Source organism: Protopterus annectens, chromosome 9.part0 (genome assembly GCF_019279795.1).
Source record: "Protopterus annectens isolate FY-2018-M chromosome 9.part0, PAN1.0, whole genome shotgun sequence".
Classification (NCBI taxonomy): Eukaryota; Metazoa; Chordata; order Ceratodontiformes; family Protopteridae; genus Protopterus; species Protopterus annectens.
Window position 1 is genome coordinate 630,222,791 of NC_056743.1, and position 18,042 is coordinate 630,240,832.

Here is an 18,042-nt window from a genome sequence, read left to right on the forward strand (position 1 = left end):
CATTTTTGCATGGACTGCTTCATATGATGCTACATACCTGCAGGACATGTACAGTTAAATCGTCCTGGGCCATCATGACATATCCCTCCATTTTTGCATGGGCTGCTTTCACATTCGTTGATGTCATTCTGACACCTGGAGCCATTGAATCCTGCAGATAAAAACAAGATTGAAGGCTTATGTACTACATGCTTATATGAACAACAGAAGCAATGCAAAAAATATAATAATTATGAAAGCTAAAAAGTGCTTTGTGACTTAAAGTACCATAATAATAATAATATAATATATATAATATATATATAATATAATATATTATATATAATAATATAGTAATCTCACCTTTGATAATCACATTGCCAAAGTGGTTAGAAAATCCTTCTACGTGGCCCACCTAATCACAAAAGGGTTCGCATCCAGATCAAAAGAGGTCATTGTGCCCCTCTACTCATCAATCATCAGACCCATCATAGAGTATAACGCCCCATTTGGGATGTACCTTACAAGACACCTGCAACAGCTGGAAAGACCACAGAAGTACCTCACCAAGAGGATCACTGGCCTCAAACAGATGTCCTATGCAGCTTGACTGAAGAAATTACAGCTGTACTCAGTTGCATACCACCTATCCAGAGGTGATCTCTGCCTGACATACAAGGCCATGTCCAACCCAGAATTGATGGACATGCTCCACCTAAAGAAAACCTTATCCCCACGAGCCACATGCTCTAGGGATCTAAACCTCACCACAACAATAAATAGGACATGCTGGAGGGATAGATTCCTGTCCAAGAGACTTCCCATGCTTTGTAACAAGATCCCAGTCTACATTAGGAAGAGCTCCTCGCTAACACTCTTCAAAAGAAATCTTGACGAGTGGATGGGAAACAGAAAGTTTACCTCTGGGATCACTACAGTGGCTCCGCTGGAAAGAGGCACAGGGAACTAATCTAAGGGGGTGGCGAAAGCCAACACATTCTGGCTAGGCTTATAAATGTCTTCGGGCAGATAACCTAGTACCTACCTATGAACCTATAAATTGTTTTTGATTTCCTTTGCACAAATGATGTGCCCCTAGAATAAGCAGTTCTCTGAAAATGAATCCTCCTGTCATTATGAACAAGGCACAAAATGTGACGATAAATAAAATATGTGATTATTTCATGTGCCTTCAGTTTTACATTCCATTCTCCTATGCTTTGCTGAAGTTCTTGCTCAGAATCTGTCTGTAATGCCACATCATCTGCATACAGCAACTTTGTTGATCTGTCCCCGCTGATCTCTCTGCTAATATAGTTCATCACCAGTATGAACAGCAGTGGGTTCAGAGTTAACACTGGTGCATACCCACTCCCACTGGGTACCCCTCTGTGAGACTGAACACTGTTTGTATTTTACTCATGAGGTCCTTGTACATAGCCTGCACTAATTCTGCCAATGTTTCTGGGACTTCGAACCATCACAGTACTGCCCAAAACAGATTTCTTGGGACCTTGTCATATGCTTTCCCCAAGTCTAGGAATGCCCAGTTATAGTCTTTCCTCATCTGTAGCTTCTTCTCAGCTATCTGCCTCACTGCAAACATTGGGTCAGTTGTGCTGCATCCTGATCTGAATCTGATCTGCTCATCTCCCATCTTACTTTCTACTACTCTGCGTATCCATTTATAAATCACCCTCTCTAGAACTTTTATACAGTGTGACGGCAGTTGGATACCTCTGTACTGCCCAGAGGTGTGGATGTCCCCTTTGTTCTTCTACACTAACACAAGTATACTTATCCTCCAGTTATCTGGAATATGCCTTTCTCTCCACACTGCTGTGAGTACCCTCAGGAGCCATTTCTCCCCTAAATCACACAGCATCTTTATCATATCTGTTGTGACCTCATCTGAGCCTGCTGCTTTCCCTGACTTCATTTTCCTAAGTGCTATTCTTACTTCTTCTAGGCTGGGCTCCTCTTCTTCTCTCATCGTAAGCTGTGTCTGGGAAGTACATCTTCTGAGGTGTTTTCTTCATTCAGAAGCTGCTACAAGTACTCCCTCCATTTGCCTTTGATGTCCTGTGGGCTGGTGACTAGGTTGCTGCTGGCATCCCTTATGAAGGGTGTCTGACTGTTTACTTTACCTTTCTGTCTCTGCCTTGCAACCTGATATAGTTTCTTTGTGCCACGTGTTGAGTCATTTTCCTTAAGATGGTAGAGTACATCCCATGCCCTGTTCTTTGCTACTGCAATTCCTTTCTTAGCTTCTTTGTTAGCCAACCAGTATTTCTTCCTAGCCTGGTCCGTCTTTTCTATCTCCCACTTTTTCCTGCACGCTTTCTTTTTTTTTTTTTGATGACTTCCTGGACTTCTGCATTCCATCACCAGCTTTCCTTATATACCTTATTTCCATACCTGGCTTGGCCACATATTTGTTCTGTAGTCCTCACACATGCTGGTTTGAGGCATTGCTATTCTTCTTCATCTCCACTTATTTCCTCCTATTTCCTCCTCTTCTTGGGGTGCTAGAGCCTGAGTAAGTCATTGAACTGTAGTGCTTTCTCTCCAGTCAACTTCCAGGTCTTCAGCCTGGTCTGTGTTGATCTTAGAGTCTTTTCTGACCACTGCATGCAGCTGATTATGGCAACTAGTGGCTTTTGCTACGGGCCAATTGTTTCACTGGAGATGACTTTGCAATCATTGATTCTACACCAGTGCCCATTCCTTACAAGGAGAAAGTCCACCTAGTTGCATGTTGGCCACTCTTGTATGTGATGCTGTGACTGTCTCTGTTTCTGAGTCATGTGGTCCTGTTGCCCCACCCATGTGGGCCCAGGCAGTCCTCATATCTGTCTGTCTCGATATGTGCATTCAAGTCACCCATTACCAACACCAATTCCTGTTGCCCTGCTTTATTTAGTAGATCCTGCAACTGCTGTTTGAATATGCTCTTTACTTCACTGTTACAACCCTGCTGTGGGGCGTAGGCTGAGAAAATGAACACTGACCTATCATTACAACACAGTCTGTAATGAATACTGACCTATCATTACAACACAGTCTGTAATGAACACTGACCTATCATTACAACACAGTCTGTAATGAATACTGACCTATCATTACAACACAGTCTGTAATGAATACTGACCTATCATTACAACACAGTCTGTAATGAATACTGACCTATCATTACAACACAGTCTGTAATGAATACTGACCTATCATTACAACACAGTCTGTAATGAATACTGACCTATCATTACAACACAGTCTGTAATGAATACTGACCTATCATTACAACACAGTCTGTAATGAACAATGACCTATCATTACAACACAGTCTGTAATGAATACTGACCTATCATTACAACACAGTCTGTAATGAATACTGACCTATCATTACAACACAGTTTGTAATGAATACTGACCTATCATTACAACACAGTCTGTAATGAACACTGACTATCATTACAACACAGTCTGTAATGAATACTGACCTATCATTACAACACAGTCTGTAATGAATACTGACCTATCATTACAACACAGTCTGTAATGAATACTGACCTATCATTACAACACAGTATGTAATGAATACTGACCTATCATTACAACACAGTCTGTAATGAATACTGACCTATCATTACAACACAGTCTGTAATGAACACTGACTATCATTACAACACAGTCTCTAATGAATACTGACCTATCATTACAACACAGTCTGTAATGAATACTGACCTATCATTAAAACACAGTCTGTAATGAATACTGACCTATCATTACAACACAGTCTGTAATGAACACTGACTATCATTACAACACAGTCTCTAATGAATACTGACCTATCATTACAACACAGTCTGTAATGAATACTGACCTATCATTAAAACACAGTCTGTAATGAATACTGACCTATCATTACAACACAGTCTGACTGCCATTAGTCTGTCACTAATTCTGATAATATCACTAACTGCCTTCTGAAGCCTCTCTCTCTCCACAATTCCTACACCATTTCTCACCTGTCCTCCTCCTGGGTAGTAGACTCTGGATCTCGGGCCCAGTATCTTTGCTGCATTACTCTTCTATCTTGTTTCTTGCATACATAGGATGTCCAGCCTCCTCTGTACCATCATGTCATCTACTTCCAAGCTCCATCGTGTCAGTGAACCTACATTAAGTGTAACAATTCTTAATTGATGTTTGGCAGGTTGATTGGTTTTATGTCCAGCTTTCGCACAACATAGGTTCATAGGTTCATAGGTTCATACTAGGCTATCTGCCCGAGGGCATTTACAAGCCTAGCCCATCGTTTTGTGGCTTACGCCACCCCTTTAGTATGGGGAACTATACCCATTATTTTGCTGTGCCTCTGTCGAGCAGTGACACTGAGGTAATCCCTGGGGTATATCTGCGATCTCCCATCCATTGGTCAAGATTTCTCTTGAACAAGGCCAGCGAGGTGCTCTGCCTCACATGTACCGGGATTTTGTTCCACAGCATAGGGAGTCTTTGGGTGATGAATCTATCCCTCCAGCACGCCCTATTAATAGCCGTGACAAGGTTTAAGTCTCCGCCCTTGTGGCTCTGATGGATCTAGATTTTTGAGGTGAAGCATATTCATCAAATCTGGGTTTGACATGGCCTTGTATGTTAGGCAAAGGTCACCTCTGAGCAAGCTGGCGACTGAATAGAGCTGGAGTTCTTTCAGTCGGGCAGCATAGGACAGATTTTTGAGACCCTTTATCCTTTTGGTGAGGAACTTTTGTGGCCTCTCCAGCTGCTGCAAGTGTCGGGTCAGATACATTCCGAATGGGGCATTGTACTCAATCATTGGTCTGATGAGTGATGAGTAAAGGGAGACTATGACCTCCCTTGATCTAGATGAGAATCCCTTCATGATAAGGTGGGCAATGTAGAAGGTCTTCCTAACTACTTTAGCTACATGGGTGTCGAATGACAGACTACTATCAACCTGGGTCCCCAGGTCCCTGATAACTTCTTCTGTGCTCAGTGGAGCTATCCCAGAGCTATCCCAGGTAACCCAGGCTGAACAACTGGACAGCTGAACACCAGATAGCCAGTAGCTTATTGACCCAGGGGTGCTGAGTTTTTTGTTGGGCACACACTGGCCAATAGGGCCACATGCACCCCTCTCACTGTTAGCATGGGTCTCTGGTGTAGGTCGGAGTAGGCTGGGTCCTTAACTCACTTATCACCAGGCACCAGCCAATATCTGTGCCCATTTGGCATCATTAGTCAACATGATCCAATTACTTAGAGACACATTTTACAGCATGGCGTGACTAGCACTGCCACAGCATGCAGTCTGTGATCAGTGCTCTCCTATCTTGAGGATACTGTGCACCACAGTAGATGGCCGAAGTAGTTGGTCTTATACAACTTTTCACACTATAGGCCACTATATAGAGTCTGTGTTGCTGGCCACAGTTCCATTCATTGGTGAGTTTAAGATGGAATCACTCAGCACATTTTTTGAAAGTGTGAAGAGCCCCAAAGAGACACATGGAGCACATGCAAACTTTACACAGGCATTGGCTGGAGGTCAGGATTGAACCTTGTACCTTGTGCATAGGAAAAAAAAGACCTTAACCATTATCCCAACTGGTCTCTAGTCAAGAGATTCAGTGGCTTTAGAATATCTTTGATTCTATGAGTCTACAAAACATAGGTTATCATTGGATCAGAATATCCAGTCCATGGAGGATTATCATTATGTCTCAAAAATGTGATAGCAGAGCCAACTATAGGCACACTTAATAGTACAGAAAGTGACAAGCTAGTACTGGGACCTAAGCTGTCAAATAATATTCAGTATCAGCATGTTTAGTAAATGGTAGAACTTTAAAGATTTCCTTGAGAAGGGATTAACAGGTTAGGTTTCTAGTGAGAGGTTGTTATGGTAATAGTTACAAGGCCGATGCTGGTATCCTCATTTGAACCAAATGTACTTATTTCCAGCAGCAAGGCAAAGCTCAACACCATGTTAGCAAGGCTTTTAAGTATAATGTTAAGCAGATAGGTACTTAGCAGTGTAGAGCCAATGGAGGACAGAGACACCTACCTGAGGGGCACTCGCAGGACACATCATTAATGAGGTCTGTACAGGATCCACCATTTAAACAAGGATTTGTGATACAGTCATCTTTGTTAAGCTCACACAATGTTCCATCATATCCTAAAAAGAGAGATGTCAAATTAACATGATTGGAAGTAGTAACAGCATGGTTTTGACCTGCTTATCTATTTTAAGTATAGCATTTACATCACTAGCCTATTGTTTCACTTATCCATTCCTCCTGAGTAATCCAGTACTCTGAACACTTTCATCACTATAAATTATGACATTAAGATTACTGCAGAAATGGTGGTGAGAACGTATTCTTCAATGAACTACAGGGTTTGTGTGTTGCATAGGTTTCCATTCTGGTATAGGAGGCAAAGTAAATAAAGTATTTTTTAACCACCCAGTACATGGCTCAATGCATAGCACAGACCTTGTTTCATTTAATTTCTAAGCTTTAGATACAAACATCCTGATTACACAGTCATAACTACCAGCACATTGTATAATAAAACAGCACAGATGCCAATAATAATAGTCAAGTTTATGACTGGTCATGAAAGTAGAAAAAAATCTTATTAACCATTATTCATATGAATCTAAAACTAACAAACGGTAGTAAGAAAGTATCTACCACTGTGCCAATGAATTAGCTATCTTTTGGCAGCAGTTATACTCAGACATTATTTAACCCAGCTTCCTCACATGACAACTTAGCATTCCTATCATTACAACAAACAATTTAAGCCTGGGTAAATTATATGTAGCACCCTTTTGCAATATAGGAAAGCTGAGAATAGCTGATGTAGGTGGTGTTTGGAATGCCAGTCTGCTTCCTTAAGCTGCCTGATATTTAAAAAGTTCAATTTTCATATTTACTGCTTACATTTGTTGTGGCTTAACTGATTTTATTTTTATTTTGACTCTATTCATGATTGTTCCTCCTATTTATTATGCTATTTGTCATTTATACAAATGCCAGAAACATGCATTTGACCGACTTGGTGAATGGTATGTAATTTCTGTTTGAATATTCTACAGCAGCAGTCTGAACTAAACTGGCAGAAGGTTAAATAAAAGATGATTACATGTAAATAAAATGTAGTTTCTCTGATAAGCATGTTTAAAATAATTTGAAAAGATCACTTTTAAATTAAATTCTGACTTAATTCAACTGTCTTAAATCTGGCCCAAACTAGTATTTGCTGAAGGAAGCAAATTAGTATCAAACTCAATCACTGATATGAAGCCAGTCTGAACAAGCAATAATTTATCTAAACCACTCTTATTCCAGACTATTCATTTTAGAATTCAGATGTGACTTTATATATACCAGACAAGCATTCAGACACTAGTGTCAGGCTGTAGGATGCTGTCTCATCTCTAAATGCTCTAACAGCACACTAGTAATTTAAAACTACTCTCCCTACCATCTGAATCTTGGTTACTGCATTTCCTAAAATCACTGTCTTCACATCTGCTTATATCCGTTAATTAACTTTGACTGTATCTAGTTAAACCTAAAGGTATGGAAATTCACCCTTTGTTATTTCTCTTTGCAGAATGTGTAATAAAAGGAAGTGTCTGATACAGTCTACACCAATTTTATGGAACAGGCTGCCTGTTTATATAAAGAATTCTACACCTTTAAGTGTATGTTAAATTCTTGACCAGTGGGTGGATATGAAACATGCTGAACAAGGCATTCTGATTTCTCCATTTCTTTTTGCTTCATCATTTGGTAGGCCAGCTAGTATCAGAACATTTGAAGATGAGTTTCACAAATAATATAAGTTGTGTTACTCTCCCACTTTTTTCTCCAGATTGACTGCTGCCCACTGCCTAGTTTCAATAAAACCACCGTATTCTCAAAAACATTTAAACCAAATGGTAAATTAATTGCTAAATTAAAACAGACACTGGAGGGAACAGAGCCACTTCACACCCTCAAATGGGGGGGGGGGGGGGGATGTGTGTGTGTGTCAGCCAGCCACTCATTTTGAAAGTGTTATACAGCTGCTAGCTAGTACATGCATTATACAAAAAACACAAAAATAACACTGGAACAGGTACTTAGATGCCAACGACTCCAAAACCAAGGAAAATAAGTACCACAGATGAAGGAAAATAGTTGGCTCAATGACAGACTTCCAAAGCTGGTTTAATAGTTAATTCAAACACATGAACGCAATTCCACACACAGCGTTTTCGTCTAAGTTGCTAAGACTTCAGATGCAAACAATGAATGAATGAATAAACCATCTCATTATATAATCCATTAGCTTAATTATCATTATGCATAATACAGTTTTCCGTTCTAAGCATAGCTCCCAACATCCTTGATGAAGAATTCTGGACAAAGGCAAAAATAATTGGTGGGGGGGAGGGGGGGCAAAACCCCAAAATACAGATAATTTTTAAAATTACAATAATTCTCTTAAAATTTAATTGAGCTATAGGTTTTACTATAGTATGCTTTTTCTGAACAATAAAGATATGAAACTTAAATGTCTGGCAGTATGGACTGATTATAATCTCCAATGAATTACCAGAAAATGAAACATTTTATGAGAGACAGAGCAAGATTCTGAGTCAAAATCTGCAACATTCTTAAAATTCTAGATAGCTGAGAGGTATGTTTCTTAATGTTTTTTTAATTTTTGTATTTTGAGTAAACCAGGGCTTTAGTTGATGACAGGAGTTGGCCGATTTGTTTTGGGCAATGGAAATTGAAATAATTTGGTTATAGTACATACAGGTGATCATTTGAAAACATAAACAAATGTAAAATAAAATAAATAAATAACATTTCCTGTTTTAGTATTGCATATCTCTGAATTACATGTTTCTGAGCAGCAGTTTGTGTATATTTATTAAAAATCACTTTATTGACATTATACACAAAATGTTTTTCTTTACTGCAAGGTCAAATGTAGTTCTAAATCCAGTATTAGTAAAAGAGTTTAGGGGCACACACATCCTCCAAGCTAATCCTATGGGGATTTGGCCATCTGATTTTGGCAGATAACATCTGCTTTATGGATTCACAATATCTTTACTTTAGTGCTTTAATTTTTCAGTGCTTGGATATTTTACCTTTATTTGAATACCTAACGTGATGTTGCAACCAATAAATGTGTGGCAAACATGGATTTCATAGAGAATTATTAAAACACTCAAGCAGGAAATGTATTGTCTGCAAGATTTAGATCAAAATCACAAAACAAAAACATGAGCTACCAAAACTAGAAGTGTTAATAATGAGGTAGAAATGGAATAAACATACAATTCTAAAGTTAATTATAATTAAGAATTGCTAGGTATTACCTATATGTCATCATGTGCAAAGTATCAAGTTTGACTCTCAGATCTTGAATTTCTTAGTTATTCTTCATTACAGAAATCCTCACTGGTACAGATTTTTTTTCATGCTGGTAATGATTCACTGCATGTGGGCTTTTCTCTTTCTTACATGGTTGTAAGCCTTGGAGTTAGTATGTATAAGTAAGGAAGGCATGGTGGGCATGTGGATGGGAACTCACCATCCTGAAAAAATGCTGTTTTATGTGATTTGTCGGGTCACTGAAAAAGAAATTCAGTAGAAACAAAATGAAAACTCCAGCAAAGCTAGAACTTCCACTGGGTGACTTCCCAAAACCACTTGTATCAGAGGCACAAGGGATATATGCAAATGATCCTTATGAACATCAGGTGTTTCAGCTAATTGGTGATTCATGGGCGTTCAAAATCGCCAATTAGCTGAAACACCTGATGTTCATAAGGATCATTTGCATATATCCCATGTGCCTCTGGATAAAAGAGGTTTTGGAGGTCACTCAGTGGAAGTTCTAGCTTTGCTGGAGTTTTCATTTTGTTTTTACTGATTGATTTGTCTGGTCGAAACTTCAAAGAGCTTGTTTCATCTAGTTGAATCTCCAGTCAGTTTATACTCAATTAAATGTAGGAGGAACATTGCAAGAACCATTCTTTTGCATCCTGTCAGTAGCATAAGCAGGTGACAGATATTTTGCTACATTACTGGAACAGATACCATGTGGTAGCTACAAAAAAGCTTATGTTTCTGTCCAGCGGTAGGAAATCAGTTGCAAGGCTTCAGTAATTCCTGAAGCCATAATATTTTTAAATCCAAACATTGTTTATAACTGGCTGTGCAGTTTATTGCAGGTAGTAGTAGTTTTGTTAAATTTACTATAGGAAATATGTTTTGTCTATTGGGACAAGGACAACATTCCAAAAAAACTGTCTGAATTTAAAACATAAATCTGTGTAGATACTTGTTAACAGCTACAGAAACAGGAACTTGCTTTCAGGTGAAATGAAAAGTAGCCATTACATCTATTTTTGAATGCAGGTGTTGAATTATAATGTATTTATTAGAAGTCTGCTCAATGTAAACATTTTTAATAGATTTAAATTCAGTTATGATACAAATAATGCATTCAACCACAAACTGTAATTTGTTTGCATCACACAATACTAACTTACACTTTAAATATGCATCAATATTTGTAGACTTTAGAAATCCTGACTGTCGATGCTTCTATAGAGTTCGTTCAGAAGCACACTAAGAAAATCCTAAAATGTTTTATAGATTTAAAGTGTTGAAGTAGAGGGAGGAAACCTGAAGAGGTTGGATGCAGAAGAAAAAAGAAATCAGTTGCTTATAGGTAGTTGTACAGAAATAGGGTCAACGGTCCATGTCTTTTTTCTTTGATTATTTATTTAATGCACTTTATTAGCCAGATGAGTGCACATTTATATATATATATATATATATATATATATATATATATATATATATATATGTGTGTGTGTGTGTGTGTGTGTACATAGACACTAAAACAAACAAAAGACATACTAGTTTTCAAATAAATGATGATACACACATCTTTATTAATAGACAGAGGCCATCAGATTCTGCTTTTTGTTCATCTGGTAATAAAGACCACAGAGAGACTGTGCCAGTGAAAACTTTCCCAGTGTTTCATTGGAAAATACTTGAGAGAGGGAAAAAAGTGCAGGAGCTGACTAGAAGAATCGAGAGTGCACTGGAGATGAAGCAGAGACAAGGTTTGAGAGATGGAGATAAATAGGAATAGAACAAGAAAATTTGGAAATAGTGACTTTCTTGGATTTTGTTAAAATTGTAGGGGACTCTGCGGCATATGCCCTACTTCATGTCATTAACATTCTTAAACATACTCAGGAAAGGGGAGGAGGAGAGAGATGGTTAACTGTAAGTAAAACATTTTTTTTCTAACAGTATTACTTAAGTGGTGTGTGATTTGCTTGGCATGTTATGAAGTAATTTTTTTCAGTTATTTTTAAGTGTAATGGGGATACTAATGTAAATAGATGCTTCTGTTTATTCTTTTTGTTTCTTTCTCCCTTCTTCTCTCTCCTTGTTCAGTTTTAAGAAATGTGGGCACTGCAATGTAGAAAAAAAAAGGATCTGGTTAAAAGAGCATGACAAAAGAAAAAAGTGTGCTTTTTCTCATTCTTGCATAGGGAAATGACTGGGTTTAGGCCATTAGCTTCATATAGTAACAAGTTTTAACAGAAAGCAAGTAAATGAAAAAGAATATTGAATATTGTAAGAACTTTTGCTAGTAAACAGTCCTGTATCTGGTTCTTATGTCACTAGCAGACAATCTGATAAAGAGAAATGGCTTGGGGAAAATGTTTTCTGAAAGGCTTCAAATGTTTTCTCAGCTGGGAGAGCTATAACGAAAAGGCAAAAACAGACAACACTTAGTAGAATCACAGGCTCTATCATATGTTTTAGCATGGATAATCTTTCTTTCTCGCTCGAGTCTGTGTGTGTGTGTGTCTGTCAGTTTGGAACTTTTGTTCCTATTAAGAGAGTAAAATGTCAGTATTTGAAGACATACATCATTTTGTGGGTTATTATTAAGTTAGTAGGTTTTAGGGGGGTATTCGGTGTGTGTATGTGTATTTTTATTTGAGGGTTTTCAATAAAATAAAAAGTTCTGCAAGATGTAACACAGGCTCAATTGGAGATGACAAGAAACAATTGTATAAAAGATTAACCTGCCGAACAGTGCATGCATGCAACACTAAAGATGGGACTAGGAATTTAACAAAAAAGCTGTTATACATAAAAAGGCGTAAATAATAATCCAACAAGAATATCATTCTTTCTATAATGTCTTTAAACGTTAATGGTCTCACAGATAAATACAAAAAAGAGAGAGTAGTAAATTATATTAAAAATGTAGAGTGCAAATTGCTATGCTACAAGAGATGCACTTGGAAAGAACTAAACATGTGAATTTGATAAAGAAAGGTTTTCAAGGATGGTTATTTAGTGGAATACCCCTGGGACAAAGGAAGAGAAGAGTACTTATATTAATTGCAAGAGGAGCTCCAGTAGTAATAGAAAAGGAAAAAAGACAATAATGGTAGATTTGTAGTACTAAGGGGTGACTGGCAAGGGAAGAGGATTATACTGACATGTATTTATATTTCACCAAAACTTCTATAATGGTGCTAAAGAAGATTCTGGGAGAAATAATCAGCTTTCAGTAAGGAATATTACTAATAGGTGGGGATTGAGATTTGATTTGCAATAGTGAATATGTGTCTAGGTCGCAGAAAGGGAAACATAATAAAGTAGGGTAGATTTTTAAAGAAATGTATGAAAATATTTGGCATGGAGGATGTGAACTGAGTACTAGGAATTCAGAATGAATTTACATATTATTTTCCAAGATACAAAAATGGGCTAGGCTAGACAGAATTTACATTTCACAAGAACATGTGCATTTAATTGAAGGTCTTGATACGCACCCAATAACTATTCCAGATCATATACCAATAATAGCTAAAGTAAAAACACAGGGTAATGAAATAAAAATGAGACACTGGTACTTTCCCTCCTATCTGTGAAAAAAGAGAGGAATTTAAGGAATGGGTAGCGGAAATTATTCAGGACCTATTAGAGAAGATAGAAACATCTGAAAATATAGCTTGAGAGTGGGATAAAATTAAAGTGGAATTTAAAAATAGGATGGAAATAAAAGAAAGGGAGATATGGTTAAGAGGTAACAAAAATTATTTAGAGGAACTGACAAATATTAAATTATTTCAAAATAGGGGGAATCTTATAGGACAAGAAGAGGAGCACCTATTGGATGCTAAACAGAAAATAAGGGATTACCTCAATAATATGTATGAGTTTAGAAATCTTGATGTTAAGCAACTGTTTTTTGATAATAACTCTAGAGCACAAAAACATTTAGCACAACGACTCAGGCAACAGAATGTACAAAGGGCTGTCACCAGGCTTAGGGAGCCTATAACAAGGAGGATAATATGGGATCCTTTAGAAGTATTAGAAATATTTTGGAAATTATATGAAAGTCTGTACAAAGCAGAGAAATATAGAAATCGATGAAAGGTACAAATGGAAATTTTTATGAAATAATTAAATATGCCAAGGTTAGAGGTAAAAGAGGCTCAATTACTAAGAGTTAGGATAGGAGGAAATGATATAAAAATGGTGATATATAACCAATCTACAGGACAGTCTTCAGGAATAGATGATATTCCTGTGGAAATTTGGAAGCTATGAGGGAAAAACTGATAAATATCTGGCAGGATTAGTTTAACAGTATTTAACGAGGAGTAGATGTACGAACATTCTTGGAAGAAAGTGGTGGTAGCTGTAATACCTAAAGACAATAAAGATCCATGAGATCCAGCTTCATACAGGCCCATTTCAATACTAAATCATGATTATAGGTTCATAGATTCATAGGTAGGTACTAGGCGATTGGCTCTAGGGTCTATATAAGCCTAGCCAAATGGTACCCTGGCTTTTGCCACCCAAGAAAATAATTTTACTGTGCCCCGGTCAAGCAGAGCCACAGAAGTGATCCCCGGGGTGAATTTCCTATCTCCCATCCAATCATCAAGATTTTTCTTGAAGAGTGCTAATGAGGAGCTTTGTTTGATATAGATAGGTAGTTTGTTCCAGAGTATGGGAAGTCTCTGGGACAGGAATCTATCCATCCAGCATGTTCTATTTATTGTGGTGACAAGGTTTAGGTCCCTAGAGCATGTAGCTCAGAGGGATTGGGATTTCTTTAAGTGGAGCATGTCCAACAGCTCTGGGTTTGACATATCTTTGTATGTTAGGCAGAGATCGCCTCTGAGTAGGCGATATGGAACGGAGTAAAGCTGAAGTTTTTTGAGACGGTCTGCACAGGGCATCTGTTTGAGGCCGGTAATCCTCTTTGTGAGGTATTTCTGTGGCCTTTCCAGTTGTTGTAGATGTCTTGTGAGGTACATACCAAAAGGGGCATTGTACTCTATAATGGGTCTAATAAGTGATGAGTAGAGGGGAACAATGACCTCTTTTTTCCTGGATGAGAAACCTTTTGTGATGAGGTGTGCCACGTAGAAGGATTTCCTGACCACTGTGCCAATGTGATTATCAAAGGAGAGACTACTGTTAAAATAAAATGTTTACGTCTATAATGGCTAACATAATAGGAAAAATGAAGTCAAACTTGATAGATATGGATCAATGTGGTTTTGTGGAGAAGAGGCATGCATTTGACAACATAAACAGAACAGTGATGATCCAGAGGGAAGCAGAATGTAAAAAAGTACCACGGTTGCTGGTGGGTCTTGATGCAGAGAAAGCGTTTGACAGCATAAGCTAGGATTTTATGAGCAGAGCAATGGAAACATTTGCATTCCCTGATAAAATTATAAGGTTGATTAGGAGGATATATGAGGGATTGGAAGTGAAAATTAAAGTGGGTGGGGTCCTCTCTGATAATCTCTGATTGAGCAGTGGAACCAGACAGGGGTGTCCTCTCACCCCTTTGTTATTTGCATTACATTTAGAATCACTGGCAAAGAAAATAAGGGATTCAGAAATTCAAATATATAATTGGTATGATAGTCAAGAAAAGCTGGTTTTATTTGCAGATGACATTATTTTATACCTGACAAAACCAGAAAGGGACATTACAGTGCTGTGGAACATATTGAGACAGTTTCAAACCTTTTGGAATTGTATTAATGAAAAACAATAGCTGTAAACTATGTACCCACATTCAAATTGGTTCAGCAATATCCATATTTATGGGGACATGATAAAATGATGTATTTAGGAGTATGGATTAAAAGTGATACCAGTGTGGCTGCTAAGAATATGTGGGAAGAGACTAAACAAAAGATAATATGCAAACTGAGAAAATGGAAGCTCATATATGCATATCGATAGTAAGATGCAAGCACTTAAAGTGTTTTTAGTCCCTTTAGTCTTATACACTTTTCAGGCATATTTTTATCAACCAGAAGAGAAGTTATGGATTGCAATTAATAAAGAGCTGAAGGATTTTATCTGGGAGGGGATGATGGCAAGAGTCAAGTGGGATAATCTGATTCTTCCAATAGAGCAAACTGGATTGGGATTACCAGAATTGAAGGGGTATTTCAGAGCAGCAAAGTTAAGCCTCCTATACATAGCACAAGCAGAAAACTATAATTCAAAGTGGAAAGAGATGATGACGAAAGAGGGTGGAACCTCAAGTAACAGGGAGAGACTGGGATTTTGGATGCAGACCTTTAAGGAGAACAACAATAATCATGCAGAATATTATATTCATAAAGTAGCAAAGGTATTCTAAGAAATAAGCCAACACAGGAATGGAGAAAGGAGATTCTACTGATAAGGATGACTGCAATTAGGGATACAGACTATATGCAGGAAGGGGTGGGAATATATTGCAGATAACTGACAAAGGAACCAAGGTATTGTGAGCAAATAACTAGAAAGGGAAAGGTAATAGAATGGGAAGATGCCCAGAACTTATCTGGACTGCAGGCCAGAGACTGCCTTCCATATCAAGGACTGGTATCAGAGTATAGACAAAGAGAAAGAAATAGGGGGTCCTAAATGAAAGACCAGCACTGGCAGAGTTTTTAGTAGAGTCTAGAACAGAAGTTGCCATTAAAAAAGGAATAATTAGTAGAGCATATAAAATACTGCATGGTAACTATAAGAATCAATCAGAGGAGGTTAGGAAAGATTGGGAAGAGAGACAGATAAGCAGTTCACAACAACAGACGATTTAGGATCTTTGCCGGGAAGTGTTTATATAGGTATGTTTATACCCCAAGCAGACTTCAAATAATTTTTCTTCGGGTAGACAGCAAATGTTGAAGGTGTGATAGGGAAGAAAGAGGTAACTGGGAACATATTTTCTGGGAGTGTAATGAGTTGGCAGACTTTAAAGATTCCCTGCAAACTGCTCTGTCAGAGATGCTGAGTGAGCAAATTGGAGTAATTAGAGGAATTATTTTTTTGAGCTATGATAGAGAACTGGAATTGCCTAGACATAGTAAGGCCTTGCTGATCCTAATTATGATGACTGAAAAAAAGCAATTACTATAAAAAGGAAATCAAAGTCTAAACCAGCTTTACTAGAAATAGCAAAGGTAGTAACAGAGATAAAACAACTGGAACTGGGATCTTTAGAAAGGGGTAGGAGCAAATTACATAGGAAAAAAATGGGAAATGTGGTATCAGTACATGCAGAAGAGAAATGAGGTTTAAAAGAAGGCATGATTTGAATGAGCTATGTAATGTTTGACTAAAAATGACTGGATACGTTAAAAGTGATGTATAATGTTTGCAGCTACATTTGTGTCGGCATTGTTTGAAATGTATAATGTTTGCAACTGAGATTTTATCTTCTTCTTCTTTCAGCTTTTCCCAGTTAGGGGTTACCACAGCGGATCACCTGTCTGCTCATGATTGGCAATGGAGTTTTACTGTGTCGAGTTGCCAGCCTGGCGCCCAATCTTCCACAGAAGGCACACACACACACATGCAAGCATATAAAATACTGCATGGTAACTATAAGAATCAATCAGAGGAGGTTAGGAAAGATTGGGAAGAAAGACAGATAAGCAGTTCACAACAACAGACGATTTAGGATCTTTGCCAGGAAGTGTTTATATAGGTATGTTTATACCCCAAGCAGACTTCAAATAATTTTTCTTCGGGTAGACAGCAAATGTTGAAGGTGTGATAGGGAAGAAAGAGGTAACTGGGAACATATTTTCTGGGAGTGTAATGAGTTGGCAGACTTTAAAGATTCCCTGCAAACTGCTCTGTCAGAGATGCTGAGTGAGCAAATTGGAGTAATTAGAGGAATTATTTTTTGAGCTATGATAGAGAACTGGAATTGCCTAGACATAGTAAGGCCTTGCTGATCCTAATTATGATGACTGAAAAAAAGCAATTACTATAAAAAGGAAATCAAAGTCTAAACCAGCTTTACTAGAAATAGCAAAAGTAGTAACAGAGATAAAACAACTGGAACTGGGATCTTTAGAAAGGGGTAGGAGCAAATTACATAGGAAAAAAATGGGAAATGTGGTATCAGTACATGCAGAAGAGAAATGAGGTTTAAAAGGAGGCATGATTTGAATGAGCTATGTAATGGTTGACTAAAAATGACTGGATACGTTAAAAGTGATGTATAATGTTTGCAGCTACATTTGTGTCGGCATTGTTTGAAATGTATAATGTTTGCAACTGAGATTTTATCTTCTTCTTCTTTCAGCTTTTCCCAGTTAGGGGTTACCACAGCAGATCACCTGTCTGCTCATGATTGGCAATGGAGTTTTACTGTGTCGAGTTGCCAGCCTGGCGCCCAATCTTCCACAGAAGGCACACACACACATGCAAGCACTCATGCCTAGGGCTAATTTAGAGTGTCCAATCCACCTACTGCATGTCTTTGGGATGTGGGAGAAAACCAGAGCTCCCAGAGGAAACCCATACGACCACAGTGAGGACATGCAGTCTCCACACAGAAGGCACCCCAGCCAAGAATCGAACCGGAGAACCTCTTGCTCTGAGGTGGCAACCCTAACCGCTGCGCCACCGCGGCCACCCTGCAACT

General features: G+C 38.1%; 1 protein-coding gene across 1 annotated transcript in view; it reads right to left on the reverse strand.

Moving 5' to 3' along the window:
• NOTCH4 (notch receptor 4) overlaps positions 1–18,042 on the reverse strand; it is a 563,400-nt gene that overhangs the window by 306,418 nt on the left and 238,940 nt on the right. The window contains exons 9-10 of the mRNA XM_044083199.1: positions 6,071–6,184; positions 38–151 (exon numbers count right to left, since the gene is read on the reverse strand). Of these exons, the coding sequence (XP_043939134.1) occupies positions 38–151; positions 6,071–6,184 (228 nt within the window). The remainder of the gene's footprint in view (positions 1–37; positions 152–6,070; positions 6,185–18,042) is intronic.